The 15,368-nt window shown below is 47.4% G+C and overlaps 10 protein-coding genes across 10 annotated transcripts; 4 read left to right on the top strand and 6 right to left on the bottom strand. All coding sequences in view use genetic code 12, as the record gives it.

Moving 5' to 3' along the window:
- Positions 1–248: 248 nt before the first annotated feature.
- SPT3 (transcriptional regulator) lies at positions 249–1,229 on the bottom strand (the record flags this gene model as incomplete). Its single annotated transcript, XM_025480939.1, has 1 exon — positions 249–1,229. One exon carries the CDS (start codon positions 1,227–1,229, stop codon positions 249–251), a length of 981 nt encoding a protein of 326 aa, XP_025335239.1.
- A 934-nt stretch (positions 1,230–2,163) lies between these two features.
- On the bottom strand, positions 2,164–2,856 carry CXQ87_002426 (uncharacterized protein; the record flags this gene model as incomplete). The annotated part of the gene is made up of 1 exon (XM_025480938.1): positions 2,164–2,856. The coding sequence occupies one exon, from the start codon at positions 2,854–2,856 to the stop codon at positions 2,164–2,166; it is 693 nt and encodes a 230-aa protein (XP_025335238.1).
- A 262-nt stretch (positions 2,857–3,118) lies between these two features.
- Positions 3,119–3,448, top strand: SDC1 (Sdc1p; the record flags this gene model as incomplete). Its single annotated transcript, XM_025480937.1, has 1 exon — positions 3,119–3,448. The coding sequence occupies one exon, from the start codon at positions 3,119–3,121 to the stop codon at positions 3,446–3,448; it is 330 nt and encodes a 109-aa protein (XP_025335237.1).
- Positions 3,449–4,078: 630 nt separating this feature from the next.
- Positions 4,079–5,596, top strand: CXQ87_002424 (uncharacterized protein; the record flags this gene model as incomplete). The annotated part of the gene is made up of 1 exon (XM_025480936.1): positions 4,079–5,596. One exon carries the CDS (start codon positions 4,079–4,081, stop codon positions 5,594–5,596), a length of 1,518 nt encoding a protein of 505 aa, XP_025335236.1.
- Positions 5,597–5,727: 131 nt separating this feature from the next.
- VPS17 (retromer subunit) lies at positions 5,728–7,335 on the top strand (the record flags this gene model as incomplete). Its single annotated transcript, XM_025480935.1, has 1 exon — positions 5,728–7,335. The coding sequence occupies one exon, from the start codon at positions 5,728–5,730 to the stop codon at positions 7,333–7,335; it is 1,608 nt and encodes a 535-aa protein (XP_025335235.1).
- Positions 7,336–7,378: 43 nt separating this feature from the next.
- SOD2 (superoxide dismutase) lies at positions 7,379–8,071 on the bottom strand (the record flags this gene model as incomplete). The annotated part of the gene is made up of 1 exon (XM_025480934.1): positions 7,379–8,071. One exon carries the CDS (start codon positions 8,069–8,071, stop codon positions 7,379–7,381), a length of 693 nt encoding a protein of 230 aa, XP_025335234.1.
- Positions 8,072–8,955: 884 nt separating this feature from the next.
- Positions 8,956–9,558, bottom strand: CXQ87_002421 (uncharacterized protein; the record flags this gene model as incomplete). Its single annotated transcript, XM_025480933.1, has 1 exon — positions 8,956–9,558. The coding sequence occupies one exon, from the start codon at positions 9,556–9,558 to the stop codon at positions 8,956–8,958; it is 603 nt and encodes a 200-aa protein (XP_025335233.1).
- A 150-nt stretch (positions 9,559–9,708) lies between these two features.
- Positions 9,709–11,844, bottom strand: CXQ87_002420 (uncharacterized protein; the record flags this gene model as incomplete). The annotated part of the gene is made up of 1 exon (XM_025480932.1): positions 9,709–11,844. The coding sequence occupies one exon, from the start codon at positions 11,842–11,844 to the stop codon at positions 9,709–9,711; it is 2,136 nt and encodes a 711-aa protein (XP_025335232.1).
- Positions 11,845–12,009: 165 nt separating this feature from the next.
- Positions 12,010–12,519, top strand: CXQ87_002419 (uncharacterized protein; the record flags this gene model as incomplete). The annotated part of the gene is made up of 1 exon (XM_025480931.1): positions 12,010–12,519. The coding sequence occupies one exon, from the start codon at positions 12,010–12,012 to the stop codon at positions 12,517–12,519; it is 510 nt and encodes a 169-aa protein (XP_025335231.1).
- A 48-nt stretch (positions 12,520–12,567) lies between these two features.
- Positions 12,568–15,144, bottom strand: PKH3 (protein kinase; the record flags this gene model as incomplete). The annotated part of the gene is made up of 1 exon (XM_025480930.1): positions 12,568–15,144. One exon carries the CDS (start codon positions 15,142–15,144, stop codon positions 12,568–12,570), a length of 2,577 nt encoding a protein of 858 aa, XP_025335230.1.
- Positions 15,145–15,368: the final 224 nt, after the last annotated feature.

The raw sequence follows: 15,368 nt of genomic DNA, 5'->3' as shown, positions 1-15,368 counted from the left end.
TGCCTATATTCGATGTACAAGGGTTACCAGAAACTTCAATATGTTACAGTATGAACAAAACCCCATTTATTGTGGAGCTTGCTGCATTTAGCAGGGACTGGGCAAGATTTCAAAACTCACTCTTTCATGTGGAGCGCCAAAGAAGACAAAACGGAGAAGACTTGAATCTCCAGCAATATCTTGGCTGGAGGAAATTCCAGAGCGGGACTCTTGACATCCTCAAGACCTTCTTTACTAGAAATGTCGAATTAGATCAATCTAGTTCTAGATTTTAGCATACCCCCACCGAATGAACGCACGGCCTTGTGTTTAAAGTCTGTAGATTGAAGACGACGCCAGGCCTCTTCTATGTGATATGGTTGTATGGGTTTGGCAAGCTCATCTGGCTTTTCAAACAAATATTTGCGCTTTCTTTTGTTGATCTCTTTGTTGATAGCGCCTGCTTTCAGGATTGACTGTTGTATGAGCTTCTCTTCAGCTGTTTTAATGGACATGGCAACCTCTGTGAGTGAACATACAATCTCGAAGGTCAAGAAACCAAGAATATCAATGACATCGTCGTTGGGTCTCGACTCACAGATTTGAGTTATCTGAGCCCATTCTCTGAACTTCTTCGTTTTTCTGAATGTGAAGGAAGCTTGACGACACTCGGACCAGTGCACGTACTCTTCCTTTGTCATGTTTTTGGTACGATCATCCGCCATCTTCAATCGTTTAAGCGAGGCCATTGTGGCAGCCTTCTCTTCGTCGTCTACTTCCTCAGCCTCCTCGGCGGTTTCAAGATGCTGTTCACTGAACATAAACTGCACTTCCCATGGCAATCTAATCTTGGATTTCTTATAACGAGTGATCATCTTGGATTGGTCATTTGCTCCAGGAGCAGCTCCAGCAGAAGCCCCCGCTGCATCACCCTCTATAAGCCCTTCAGCACCTCCACCTTCTTGATCTTTGGTGTTTTTTCTGACATCCTTCCACGAGAGGTAGGTGATAAGACGATTGACCTTGGCTTTATCGTGTCGTATGAGGAAAATGACATCTTCCGATGTTATAGAACGAGTTCCTCGACTAGCTGCTGTTTTGGTAGCCTGGAGTAGAATCTCTATAACCTGACCACGAACTATGTCTTCAATGAGAGATGTGGTCTCAACAGGCAGGTCATTGACCTCACCAGAGACGAACATCATCTGTTGGACCTCCACTCTGTACCTGTACTTGTCTGAGTTGGACATGGTGAGTAGTTGATAGGTAGTTTATGTTCACTGATATCGCGCACCTTAGATCTGGTACTTGGTCCACACTAAGGGCTGTGGATTTACGTAATTTTACAGCTTCACAAGAGATGATTTGAGGCAATAGAGAGCTGGTCAATTCTTTGATGTAATCTTTTACACTGATCAGATGACTTTCGCTTCCTGCGTCCTGTTGGCTGCAAAAGCCATGTTCCATTACCTTGTAGTTTTGCCCTGACATACTTCGATCAAAGCCGAACTAGTATTTGACATCTTTTGAATCTTGAATTTTACTCTTTCTTCTGTCAGACCGTTGTTATTTGTCATACGTAATTGGATCACAGCGTGCACTATCTTACCTGCTACATGCTTAGGATCCAGTTACCTCCTTCAAGCTACAAGTTCTTTAGAGGTCACAAGTTGTTAAAGACTCGACCCTATCTAATGGGCAGAACAATTGGGATTTTCATCCGGCGTCTTATTTTGTTGCAACTACTCACTTTACTCACCGACCTACAGTATCAAAACAAGACATACAATTCCAAATCCACCACATCGTGAAGACAGACCCTTGTCGCCGTTTTCAAAAATAGTCAAATCGCCAAACATTCTGCTCCACTACAGTGCTCACTTTCCAGTTGGAAAGTGCCCTAGTGCTTGTAGACCGGGTAACCGCAGCGCGAAGAGCATATATAAGCGGGAAAATTTCCATCTCGTTTTCCTTCACCAACTGCTACAACATCGTTAAAATGTATGTTCATTTTCAAACGCAGTAGAATGATGACTCTGAGTGCATTTGGCTCGAGACTTTCTGTCGGTGTGGAAAAAACCAAGCTACCTTTATACTTTTGGCTGAAATCTACTGCTGAATATTTTATTTTCACTACTAACATAAAGATTCGCTGTGCTATACCGTATACCCAAAACCTGTGCTTCACGCTAAAGTAAGAACAAGAAGCAAAATGACGAGGACAACCATCAACACGCCTATGCAGCAGTTGCTGGCGGTTTCTCTATTCTTCTCAATCACGTAGTTCACACGTTTTAAACCTCTTTGAAGCTTGTTGCCCACAGTATCCATGTCTTGGTCCAACTCATCAAGCATGAAGCCCTGATCTTCAAGCTCACCGCCCATGAGCTGTGCCTGCTGGTTGAGATTACGCATGGTTTCGTGGATCAGATCCAACTGTAAATCTTGGTCCTGAATCTGCTCTTGCTGCTGAAACAGGTTGAATTCTCTATCGATGCGTTGGCTGTCGCTGAACGGGCTATCTCTGTCGTCGTCCTGGCTGATTCTGTTGGACATTGTGGTGACTTCCCGCTGCCTCTGAGGGTTTCTGACTCTCTCGTTCCACTCATTTTCAAGACTTGCTATCTTCAGCAGTAATTGGCCCAAAATCTGCTTTCTGCCAACTATATCAGAGGAGTTTAAATTAAATTGTGAAGGGTTGGATTCCGATATCTGGACTGCTTGCTTCAAGTCCTCTAATGTTTCCGCCAATTCCTGGTAGTTATTCTGGAAATCTAGTTTAGCATCTTCGTTTATGAATTTGACACGGCCGATAAAACTCTCCAACGAGTGTATCTGGGACCAGCAGTCCTCTTCCACCTCCTTAAATGGATCCATCTGGAGTAGTAGCCTATCGCTTGCGTCAGGAACCAGCTATCAATATTCGATTTGGACTCACGTGACAGAATTCTGATTTGGCCGAAATAGGGCCCCTTTCGGATATTATTTAGCAGGAAATTCTCATAAAGCTATTTCAAAGCTGGGGTTCTCTCCCTTAAAAATTTCAATTTTGCGTTCCTGGTCAATTCACGTCACTGGAGGTCCTCAAGAAGCACCAGAATGCACAACGCGAAAATGTCCAATACCTACATCTTCAAGAATGTCGGCTCCAGAGAATCCACAGAATGGCCAAGGCGTCACAGTCGATTCAATGCTTTCTGAAAATCAGGCTCCGGAAGTGAAGCGTGAGGAGTCCCCTCCAGCCAAAAAACTCAAAACTGAGAGCTCTGTTCCAAAGCATAAAGATGCACCAGTCCACGAAATTGTCGGTGGTTCTTCAGTCAGACAGTACTTGAACAAGCATTTGACTCAGCATCTACTAGAGGGACTCAAGAAGGTTAGCAAGGAGAAGCCAGAGGATCCATTGGCGAGCTTGGGTCAGTTCTTGATTCAGCGTTCTGACGAGCTCAAGAAGGCTGAAAACGAGTGAATCAAAGTGAATTAGCATTTCAATTCGCTTTGTAACTCACTGATATCGGTGTTATCAAAGAACGCCGATATACATTGTGCTGAGGCCCCAATGGTCGGCTACCATACTTAAAGTATTCACGCCATTCCTCCAGCTCGAAAGAACAATTCGTTCAAAATACTCTCAATCTACCTGGTGGCGTCTCTAGACCTTGTTTTTCTGATGTCAAATTCGAGTCCTCAAAGTTTATGTTTATGCACCGAGAAAGATTGGCCAAGACAGATTCAGACAAGGCAATGCACAACACAACCTCGTGGATGCTAAAATGTCAATGAAGGATCTATTACAACTTAATAATAATATTATTTTAATTGAGCTCAATGATTGTGAGCTCGAACGTGGGTCTCTAACGCATATTGAGACCCACCAACTCACTCCCATAGACACCAACTTCATGGAAACCAGCAACAACTTTCTAGCTTTAATCAATGAAATATCGCAAAAAAAGTCAGAAAAAACACAAACCCTCGCAATTCTCTCATCTAGGAGCCCTTTTGCTAATCCCGTTTTTCCCAACCCCATATCACCTGCACAGGCCTCTGCAACAACATCACCACGCAACTAACGCCACTTCTACCCTTCTTCCCCAGCATGCCTGGCGACCCTCTTTTACGTCCATATTATGACCATGATACCTTCAATGCAGGGTATCTGGTCATTTTCAAACCCGGTGTGGGTCTCATAGACACAGCTACAAATAAACCTATCATCGCATCCTTTGGACAGTCTTTAGGGAACTCCTTAGCCGGAAAGGGCATTGGTATCCATACACACAGGCCGAATGGCTCCACTGCGGCTATTGCTAGTGGAGGCGACAAGAACTATGTTTACGATTTGGAGTTTCTGGAGTATTTTGACTTTAGCAACCTTCTGGAGCTCCTCAAGAATCTCTTCTGGAACTTCTTCAAGAACTACTGCAAGGTGGTTGTATCGCAGCCATTGGAGATAGTCAGATTAGTTCTCCAGGTGGGCTATTTTGACTTCTCGCAGGCGCCAAAACCCAAGGAGGTCAAGAAGCACCGCAGGCTTGCTGAAAGCTTGGAGAGCTCCAACAACTCCTTGCCTGAATTGGAGTCAAGCTCGGAGGGCGAGGAAGAGATTGACTTCTTCCAGCTGACCAGGGATGTATCGTCTCCTAAGAAGAGCACGTCCTTGTCGAGCTCCAAGACAACTTCCAGACCATCCAAGATCCAGCCCATCTCAAGACACACTGTTGATATCATGACAGCAATCGCATCCAAAGATGGCCCCTTTGCTTTATTTCGAGGAGTCAATGCTTCTTTCATCCATCATACGTTAGCCCACACAATCGAGGCATGGATCACTGGCTTCCTTTCACCTTTCCTCGGTATCCCAGACCCCTTCTTCCTTGATCTCACCCATCTGACCGAGCCTGCCAAATCTCTTTGGCTTTCAGTTCTGGCTTGTGTTCTAGCAGGTGTTGTTTTGATGCCTCTTGACCTTATAAAGGTGCGTTTGATGCTTACTCAGTTCAACAGAGGCGTGCCACAGTCGGAATCAACGAGCAGCTCCAGCTCTCCAAGTCCTTCCGTGCACGAAGAGACACAGCCCGTTGTCAACACAAGATCTGTAAGAGAGTCTTTCAGAAACTACCCTATCAAATACCTCTTGCACCCACCACCCACCATCACTTTGTTGACGGTCTTGCATCAGTTCTCCACGACGGTCTTCAGAAAAGCTTCGCCATACATTTTGTTTATACGCTACAACGTGGACGCTTACTCGGCACCCAATTGGTACACCATGGCCAATCTTATTCTACTGATTGCAGAGCTTTTTATCAAGCTACCGATGGAAAACTTGTTGCGCAAGGAGCAGGTGCGCTTCTTGTTGAAGCCAAAGTCACTCGAGGAAGACAAGTACCGTGTTGTGACTATCGACAACCCAGATGAAGACCTTATTGTGAATTTCAACAGCTGGGACGCTGCTCATGCGAATGCCGAAAGCAGTGGCAAGCTTTCCTACTGGCAAAGATTCAAGATCCTTGGTCTTTTCAACGGTTGGAGAGTCGGTGTGCTCAACGTGATCGGATTTTGGGGCTACAACATTCTCCGGTCCAGCGAAGTGTTGACAGAGGAAAAGTTGTAGTTTTTAATGTTTGTACGATAGAATCTAATAGTTCCCTTTATCAAGGTGTAATCAGTCCGAAATCTGGGGCTCGCACAGGAGTGCGTGAAGTTATCTACAACCACCACCTCAGATGAAATAAGATTTCTACAATGGCATCGAGTATACCTTATGATCCCGAGGAGTTTGAAAACAATAACCCATTTGCTGAACCAGAGCAATATACGCCTAGTGTCAATGTAGGCACAATGACGGAGGAGGTAGACGTGCCTCCAGAGGAAGAATCGTCCAACACTTACTATGGCCAGCAAGTCGAAGAAGAAGAACAAAGCCAAGAGCAAAATTCCAATGCAGCAGATAATGAAGAGATGGGCACAGGACGCCTTGTTGAAGAGGATCTCAAAAAACTCTTGCCTGAGCGTTTTACCAACAAGTACCTGATGCGTATCCACCTTCGGGAAATCGAGGAGAACAAGCCGAACAACCCAATTCTCAGATTCGACGCTTCCGTGAGAGGTTTGCCCAAGTTTAGGGAAAAGATTTATAAAGATATCAGGCGTACTTATAACGAGGTCCACAGGTTCAACGAGTATTTGATCCTTTCCAACCTCGAGGTGTTTGTTCCGGTGATCCCCAGCCCAATCACCTCCTATCCTGCTGGCGGGGAGGATGAAAGGAAACAGCAGCTTTACAACTGGCTGGAATGGTTTAGCCGGATCACGCGAAACCCAATCCTTGTCAGAGACGAGGAGTTTGTTTACTTCATTGAAAGCGATTTCGGCTACTCTGTCATCAACTCTAACCGCAAGCAACTGGTTGCCAGTGGCTTGATGAGGAAGACAATGAAGCAATTGAACACACCGTACGATCCCTACCAGGAGCTTGCGCTGTTTAGGCCAATTATTAAGTCTGCCTACTTGCTATGTCAGCGATTGAACAAAACGATGGATAAGAACCAAAAGTTAGAACGTCAGCTGCTGAGCAACATCAGCGAATTGGGAACGAAACTTAAAGGTCTAGCCCAGTTTGAAACAGTACATCCTGGTATGCGCAACTTGTGGGAGAAGCTCGCCAAGGTCACCCAGTTCCAGGCAGACTTGATACTCTTTAAACTGATTAGCGACATGGGCTCCCTTGGTGATGGTGCAAAAGCATTAAGTGCTGATTTCTTTGAAATCAAAGAGGCACTCACTAACCGCTATCTTATCATGAGAGAACTAATACAGGCTGAGGCCCAGACAAAGTCCAAACATGTTCAAGCGACAAAGATCAAGAGCAGGGCGTCGCTAGATCCCATTAGAGCCGAGGAAGCTATTCGTTCCCTCGAGTATGCCCAAAAGGCAGAAGAGAGTCTTCACATGCAAGTGAAGAGAATCTCCGGGGAGATGATGTTCGAGAGAAAAGAGGTGATAGATTTCACCGAGAAGAAGATGAAGACCCTTTTGAAGCAGTTCACTCTCAACCGAGTCGAGCAGCACCGCAAGCTCTTGAACCACTTTGAGAAGATACGGCTCGATGTGAGAATCATTGACGAGAACGGCGGCCTCTCGAGATTGAATCGTGAGCATCTCAGTCAAATGAAACACAACTTGGCACAATCACAAGCTGCGAACGGAGACTTGTGGAGCTCTCGCAAGTTCCGCAGTCTTACTCAGCAGCAAGCGGAGAAGGAAGAGGTATTAAAGAACAAGACAGACATTGACACAGGGTCCATTGATGCCAAGAAAGCGGCTTCCATGCTTGGAACCTCTACATTTTAGATAGCAAAGAGCATTCATTCACTGCACATATTCAACCATCAGTTTAGTTGACAACGTATCTCTTCTCGGCCTCCTTCCAGTTGACAACGTTCCAGATGGCCTTGAAGTAGTCAGCCTTGACGTTCTGGTACTGCAAGTAGTAGGCGTGCTCCCAGGCGTCAATGGCAACCAATGGCACCAATGGGCCGGTGACGGTGTCCTGGTTGGCGGTGGTGACAATGTCCAATTGGCCACCGTTCTCCTTGTTCTTGACGAGGAAGGCCCAACCGGAACCCTGGATACCAGCCAACTTGGCGTTGGCGACGTTCTGCAAGTTCTCAAGAGTGCCGTACTGTTCCTTGATCTTCTTGGCGAGCTCAGAGTCCTCGGATGGAGGCTCACCACCGCCCTGGCTCTTTGGAGCCAAGTTCTTCCAGAACAAGCAGTGGTTGGTGTATCCACCGCCGTGGAAGTTGATGAGTTTCTGCAACTCGACGGTCTTCTTCACCTCACCCTTCTGCTTGGCCTCGGCAAACTGCTCAATTGCAGTGTTGTAGCCGGTCACGTAGGTCTGGTGGTGCTTGGTGTAGTGGATCTCGTTGATCTGGCCCGAGATGTATGGCTCCAAGGCATCGAACTCCCAGTCCAAGTCTGGAAGAGAAACCTTGTGTCTGACGGCGCCAATTGCGGAAGCGGCAACGCCAGAAGCGGCGGCACCAACACGGGAGCTGTTAGCTTTAATGGGGGCGGTAAACATTGAGGGGTAGGTGTTCAAAAATTAGCTTGTAGAAAACCAGCAATGGACCACGGGGAACCGGAATAGCGCCAAATTTATATAGGGCTGGGGGCGCCTACCGGTGAGGACGTGTCTGCAGGACAGAACCGCTCACAGTGGGGCCTACCCTTTGAGTATTTCATTGGTCGAGTGGGACAAGGGGTGCAATTGAGCAATTTAAAGTCACGGGCGCTTGATGGCTTACGACCAGAAAAGCGTACATTACGTTTTTTCGACAGATTTCTCGGTTTTTCGGTGGAGACGACGAGCCGCACATGCCTGCTTATCAATGCGGTTTCTTCTGGAGTCTTGGTTGCAAAGCATGGCGCTAGCTGCGAGCAAGTGATGTCAGTCCCTGGGGACCATTTCACCGGGAGAGGAAAAAAAAAAAAAATGGAGTTTTGTAGATTTAGTCCAAATAGCAGGGTCTGTCAATTCCTTACAATTCAATTCGTTTTGATTCGCTCACTGATGTCTTTTTCGATGGTCGGCTCCGAATGGACTTTGTGGAGGTGTGGCAGGGCCACCGAGGTGCGAGAATTGGCTGCGTCTGGCGATACAAGTTTTTTGCTAAAACGGCACCAATGGCCTTAGAGCTGGTTTAATAATAACACGATTTTCATTTAAACTTAAAAAATAGCAAGCGTCTATTTTGCATCGGCACCCTCGGATCGTCGTCGTACATACACCTCATCTCGATTGCTCCATAGACAATGGCCTTGCAGCCACAACTCCTATACAGCTGAGACACCTGCTGACGTTGGTGGGGCCACCTCTACACAGGGCTAGCCTTCCTCTTGCTATGTAACCTATTTGACTGTTGGATTTTCCTTAAAAAATGGGCCCATTGGCGATGCTCTGTTCCGCTAGTTTCTCAACGCACGCAACCGCTCAGCCAACTTGTCCTCCTTCTCTTCCGTAACGTTCGCCACAGGAGGCGTCTGGATGTCCACCTTGGTCTCGTTGAGCCCCTGCTTCATCTCTATGCCTGCCTCGTCGGCAATCTGGCTCATCAACTCGTCCACCTCTTCTTGTGGAGTGGTCAATGCGTTCACGTTGTTGGTGGCAGACTCGTAGTAGTTGGTGGAGGCGTCCAAGTCCTCGAACTGGTTCTCGAATTTGTCCATGACGAGCGAAATCTTCTCCAAGTTCATTGTCTGAAGCGCTTTGTCCATTCCTTTAATCACCAGTGCCATGTTTCCAGTCACTGAGCGCATCGTCACGGCCGTTTGCACTCGCGAGGCCACAGCATCGATTCTAGACGCTAAACGTAAAAGATTCACTCTCTCGTTGGCTTTTCTGATGGCGTTTTGGGCATAGAGTTGTGCAATGTCGCTGTTTCCTTGCATCATGGCTTTTTTGGTTTTTGCCTTCTCAGAAAGCTCCTCCTTGGCGGCCTTGGTGGCCTGTCGGTTCAACAGCTTTGCTGTGAACTTGAGTTGGAAAAGTGATTGTTCAAGTCCAGCCATGGCTCTATGATGTATGGGTTCTGCTAAAACGACAGTAGTTTCTACAAGGCGACTTTCCTTATCTCAGTGCATCAACTGCAGGAACAACCTGGGAAAGCCTACAACCAATACTCATATGGGGGGTTTTAATTTGCTATTTACGAACAGCAACTAGTCAATATCAGCTGCATCAGGCATGGTTTGGTCGCTTTGCTGAGACTGGTTGGAGTTAGGTCTTCCCTGACTGTTTTGAGGTGACAGATCCTGCGAGGCTTGTGTCTCACGGACTCTGCGGATGATTTCTCTCAACATGTCAGACTGACCACCTTGAGTAGTATTGCCTCCTCTCAGAGTTTCAAATTGACGCATGAGGTTGTTGAACACCGGTTGGTAGTCACCCGCAAGCATGTGGTTGAGTGACTCGGTCAAGTCCCACATGGGGCTTCCCTCTCTTCTATTATCGCCATTGTTGGTGCTGTCATTGGTGCTGCCATTTCCAGTAGTAGCGGTATTGCTGTCGGTACCCGTGTTGCCGTTGTTAGTAGATTCGGTGGCATTGGAGGTAGAGCCTGTGGTTGACTCTTCCGGTCTTGCAGCTTCTGTACTTCCATTCGTCGCTCCAGCACCGGTATTTGTACCAGGTTGTGTTGCGCTAAGAATAGGACCTCCCACTGTCTCCACATGTACCTCAAAATTAGGTGCATTCTGTCCATCTCCATTTCTTGGTGCGTCATTAGGGAAGTAGTTGGACGTCTGTGATTGCATCATGTCACCAAAGATGTCACCTAGCTGGTTCATCAACCCCCGAATAGATGGTTGTGGGTTTTCGTTGTTGCCGCTTTCTTCAGTATTTCTTGTTCCCTCGTCGTTGGCTGCCGGTGTCTGCGTGGTCTGGTTGTTTTCAGTCTCACGACGCTGAGTACCTAGGTTGGGCATGCCAGTCATACCAGGGAAAGGAATGGTGACAGTAGATGCCTCCATCAGACTTCCTGCCAACACATCCAGGGCAACCTCAGGAGTAAAGATCGAAGGACGGTGCTGGTTGGCTCTGGCAGCGGTAGCTCTCACCTGGTCGAAGTTCTCGTCGTAACTGAATTCGAATAAGTGCTGCTCCTCAGGACTTGCAACTCGCTGCAACTCCACCAATGTTTTCTTTATCTCTGTCATGTAGAACTTAAGATCATTGACAGGCACTCTTTGCTGCTTGGCTCTTTTCTCGGTCAAAATGATAGCCTGAACAAGTTTATGGACAAACTGCGGGAATGCAGACTTTGCCAGGGCATCCTTGTATTCCTGCTTTTGCTGGAAATCAAGCGTGGTGTTTGGAGGGTCGATATTTCCCGCCAATGCATCAAGGGCATTCTTGTAGCCACGCAAAGCATGAAGTGTACGGCCCATGTATAACTCACAATAGCCTAGCTGGGCGTAAGCAGGCACGAAAGTCCTGTCTCTCAGAACAGCCAGCTTGAGATCCTGAATTGCCTCTGGATAACAGTTGAGACCGATGAATGCAATAGCACGATTGGTGAAAAGCTGAGCGAGATTGTTGGCAGTGAAAATAGAGCACGAGTCAATAGCTGTAGTGTAAACCTTGATGGCCTGTGGGTATGAAAGGTTGGTCATAAGGTTATTGCCAAGCTCACGAAGCTGAAGGATGTATTCTTTCTGGGCACGTTGTTTGTCTTGGGTGCTTCCAGCAGCTTCAAGATGCGATTTGAGCACCTTCTGGAATGTAGACATCCAGCTGTTATAAGAACAGCCGACAGAATTGCGCTTTAGCTCGCTACCCACAGCCTGAATCTTGACCTGCTCGTCACCAATGGGCGAACTAGCCTTGAAGGCCCAGTCTATTAGGCTGGCGAGGTGGTCAGCCATGACATCAGAAACAGCCGCAAACTTGCCATCTTCCAGATCCTCGCCCAGCACAATGCTAGCTGCTGTGGAAGCCGCGATATGTAGAATTCTACGAAGCTCCTGTGACTTCTCCTTCTCGTAAGGCTCAGCATCGACTCTCTCGTTAACCAGTTCGGCATAACGTAATGCAATGCTAGGAGGAAGAAGCAAATCTTGCAAGTATTTGGCCACGGGGGCAAAAGGAGGGTCAAAATGCTCCATTCCTGAATTGATGACCGTGGCAGTATCCACAAACTGAGCCACATAGGCAAGATCATTCTTCATTCGGGTCGAGTTCTCTCGATCTATGGTGGTCGAAGGAGACTCGATTTTTGTGGCGTACAAGGCTAGATGCTCCTTGAGCACCTCCAGTACGGTAAATCGCCATAAGTTGTCGTCGGAAAAGTCCAACATGGGTCTGAATAAATAGATAGTGCGTCGTGATCCAAGACGTTGGTCAAGAAGATGCGCCGACACCAGTGCTGCACATTCTGAAATGGGCACCAGGGGCGATTGCGAATATCTTATCGAATCCATATATCTTCGGATAACACAGGTACTTTCACTGTGGGTTCCAAGATGTCCGAATTTTTCTACAGAAAGCCGTCTTCACAGCTGCTGGTGACGCCTGCTGAATTGCTCACCACAGCCAATTGCGAGGACTCCTCGAGAATAAGAGCATTTCTCAGGCTTTCCCGGATCGCCACAGACGATACTATAAGCCAGCATTTGAACGAAACACAACCAAAAGACTGTGACGCTTACTTCAATCGAAAGATTGTTCCTCAGTGGCAGGCCCGTGCACATGCTATTCAATTCTGCTCCGATTATGCTAAAAGGCTAGAACAGGAAGTGGCGGCTGGACTGCCTAAGTCTGCCGACTACGACTTGAGAACGAATCCGTACGCTTTGAAAGACGATCTTGAGAAAATAGAGCTTCATAATGCTCGCAGGGCAACTATAGAAAACTGGGTCCGCAACGAGCAGAATGTGGAGAAAATCATCAGGGAAGAAACCACCAAAATCTTCAACGACAAGTGCTACTACAAGGACTGGCTACAGCAGTTCGCGGATGCAATCAGTAAATAGGTATCATTCATCATCAAGCTAATTGTTCTATTTGTACATTTTATCAATCTATCTGCCCGCAGCGGCTGCAGCAGCGTACGCCAATATACTACCGGGCTTCTTTGGAGCCGACTTCTGCGAAGAAGATGGGGGTGACCTCGTACCGTTTGACTTGTTGGAGCCCTTAGATGGGACTCTAGGCTTCGACGACGATCTGGGTGGAGCTTTAGTAGAGTTTGTTTTCTTCGGTTGCTTATTTTGCTCGCTCACCATGTCCTTTGCCCAGATCAAGCAGTCGATCCAGCCCAAGTGCTCCCCGATACGAATGACTTCTCCCTTCTTGTCCACGACACGTGCCGACTTTTCATATTTGGGCTTATCGTCCTCTTTAACACGCTTGAGGAAGACGAGGTCTCCGCCTTCCTTGATCAACTCAAGAATGAGATAACCATAGACCTCCTCACCGTGGGATGAGTTGGAGCCTTCATCTTCGACATAGACGCTCTCAAACTCGTAATCATACATCAGGTAGTCTCCACCTTGGTTAGCAGTAAGATCAACCAGCATCACTTCGAGATTCTCATAAATCAAAAAGATACGAGCCTTGTTACTCACGCACGCAACAACGGGCACCATGTTCCTGTCAAGCACGTCCTGATATCTATCCACAAGACGTTCAATAGTCTCATCGTCAATGCTGCCGGGTTTTCTATCAATGAGCTTGTTGCTCAACTGCAGCTTGAGAATAGTATCGAGCTTGATTACCTTTTCATCATGTTCCAAGAAGGAGGAAATTTCCTTAAAGGTGACAGTGTTTGGTGCTGGCTCCGGTGTTCTTTCTGCAGCTGAAGGCTTCAGTGGAGTACGAGAGCGTTCTTGTTGTTTCGGCTTTGCATTGTTGACCGTTTTAAAGGCCGTAGAGCTTGCTGCACTCTTTGCCGCCGCCAGTGACGCAAAGTTTCCCTGCGGTATCTTTGGAGATGTAGAGACACTGTTGGTAGCTGAAGTGGGTCTTGAACCTGGCCTAGCAAAAGCTGTACCCGAGCGCAAATCCTTGTATTGAGGCGAGCGTGGAGATGTGCTTCCAGACGAGATTTGAGTCTCAGCCATTTTGTTTTCTAGAGTGGGGATACTGCCTTGTTGCGATATGTTATTTTGTGGCATGCGGGGCATTTGACGCCTTTGCTGCGGTGGGACGGGCTGTTTCTGTATCATGGGAGCCTGCTGTGGTTGGGGTTGGTATTGGAACAGTGGAGCGTTCTGCAAAGGTGGCATGGCTCCAGGAGGAGGAACCCTGGTTTCTGAGGGTCTCTGTTTCAATGGAGGCATTTTGCGGGCCTGCTGTGGAGTATTAATTGCCATGAAGTTAGGATCATTGGGCATGATTTGGGTGGTTGTCTCAACCGGCCTGTGGGCGGGTAAAGTTGAAACTGTAGGAACATTTCCAGAGCTCACACCCTTCTTTATTCTAGTAGGTGGTTGATGGGTCTTCTTACCGCCCATTGTTGGGACTAAGCTGAAGTCCAGCAGTTGGATCTGTGAGTGGAGCTGGTAATTCGATGAGGATTTGTTCATATTTCGGCTGGTACCAGACTTCATATGTGGCGCACCAAAGTTCTGTTGTGGGGTCGAGGGAGCACCGGGGTGGTATGGTTCAAACCGTGGGACCTTACGGTTCCAGATGTAATTGCGATCCTCCCAGGGGACCCCGTGGAACCAGGGCTTAGCCTGTATTTGAGGTATAGTGAGTCTTTGGTGGGTTTCTGCTATGAGGGTTTGGTCGACGATTTCCTTTACGCCAGGAGGCACAACATTTCTGTAGGAGTAGTTAACGCCGATAATTTTCTCGAACGTCAAATACTCTGTTGGTCCCTTGAAAGGCGGGAGGCCGTTGAAGAACTGATAAAGAATGCATCCAAGAGCCCAGACATCACTTTCAAAACCACATTCATTGTATTGGAGCAATTCAGGTGGAACGTACTCGGCTGTTCCCACAAAGGATCCCTTTCTGTCCTTCTGTGGCTTCTCGGCCACTGTATCGTAGTTAATAGTCTCGCCTTGAACGTCGTCCACCTCTCCGAGAAGTTTGGCAGCACCAAAGTCTGTAATTTTCAAATTAAAGTCGTAGCCCACGAGGATGTTTTCTGGCTTCAAGTCTCTGTGAATGACGCCCTTCAGATGAATGAACTTCACCGCGTCGATGATCTGGATCATATAGAACTTCAGGACCTGCTCCGAGAGTGATCCGAACTTGCTGATAATGGAGAGAAGCTCACCGTACTCTGCAAAGTCTAGCACGAAGAATAGACTGGCGTCGTCCTGGAATGTGTAGTAGAGCTGTACAATACCAGGATGCTGCTGGCCCAAACGGTGTAACGTGGACTTTTCGATGTTCACATATTTGATCTTGTCCTCCTTGACGATATGTCTCTTCAGGAGCACCTTGATGGCGTACGTCTTCTTGTTGTATTGGTCCATGGCGGAGTACACGGTGGAGTAGGAGCCCTCACCGATCCTTGTACCGAATTGGTAATCTCTGACCGTTCTTCTTCGAGAGTTGTTGGAGCCATTAGCATCGTGGTGGACATCTGGAGAGCCCGTTGTGCCGTTTTGGCCCACGATGGAGGGCTGTGTCTGGGTGGACATGGACTGGTAGCAAACTATGAGATCGGAGTGGGATGCCGGGATATGCAGTTAATGGAGGTATTATTAGAAAAGCACCCGGGTTTTGTAGCTATATTATGGATGTTGAAGGGCCAGGCACAGCTCAGATTCTGTTGTGGTTGATCCGAAGAATTGACGTAGATAGATGAAAGCCACGAGAGTATGTGCCAGAAATCGCAAGCTACAGCAAGGTGTGTTTTTGGAAA

This window comes from Candidozyma duobushaemuli, assembly GCF_002926085.2.
Source record: "Candidozyma duobushaemuli strain B09383 chromosome Unknown B_B09383, whole genome shotgun sequence".
Taxonomy (NCBI): Eukaryota; Fungi; Ascomycota; class Pichiomycetes; order Serinales; family Metschnikowiaceae; genus Candidozyma; species Candidozyma duobushaemuli.
This window is presented reverse-complemented; position numbering and strand designations above follow the sequence as displayed.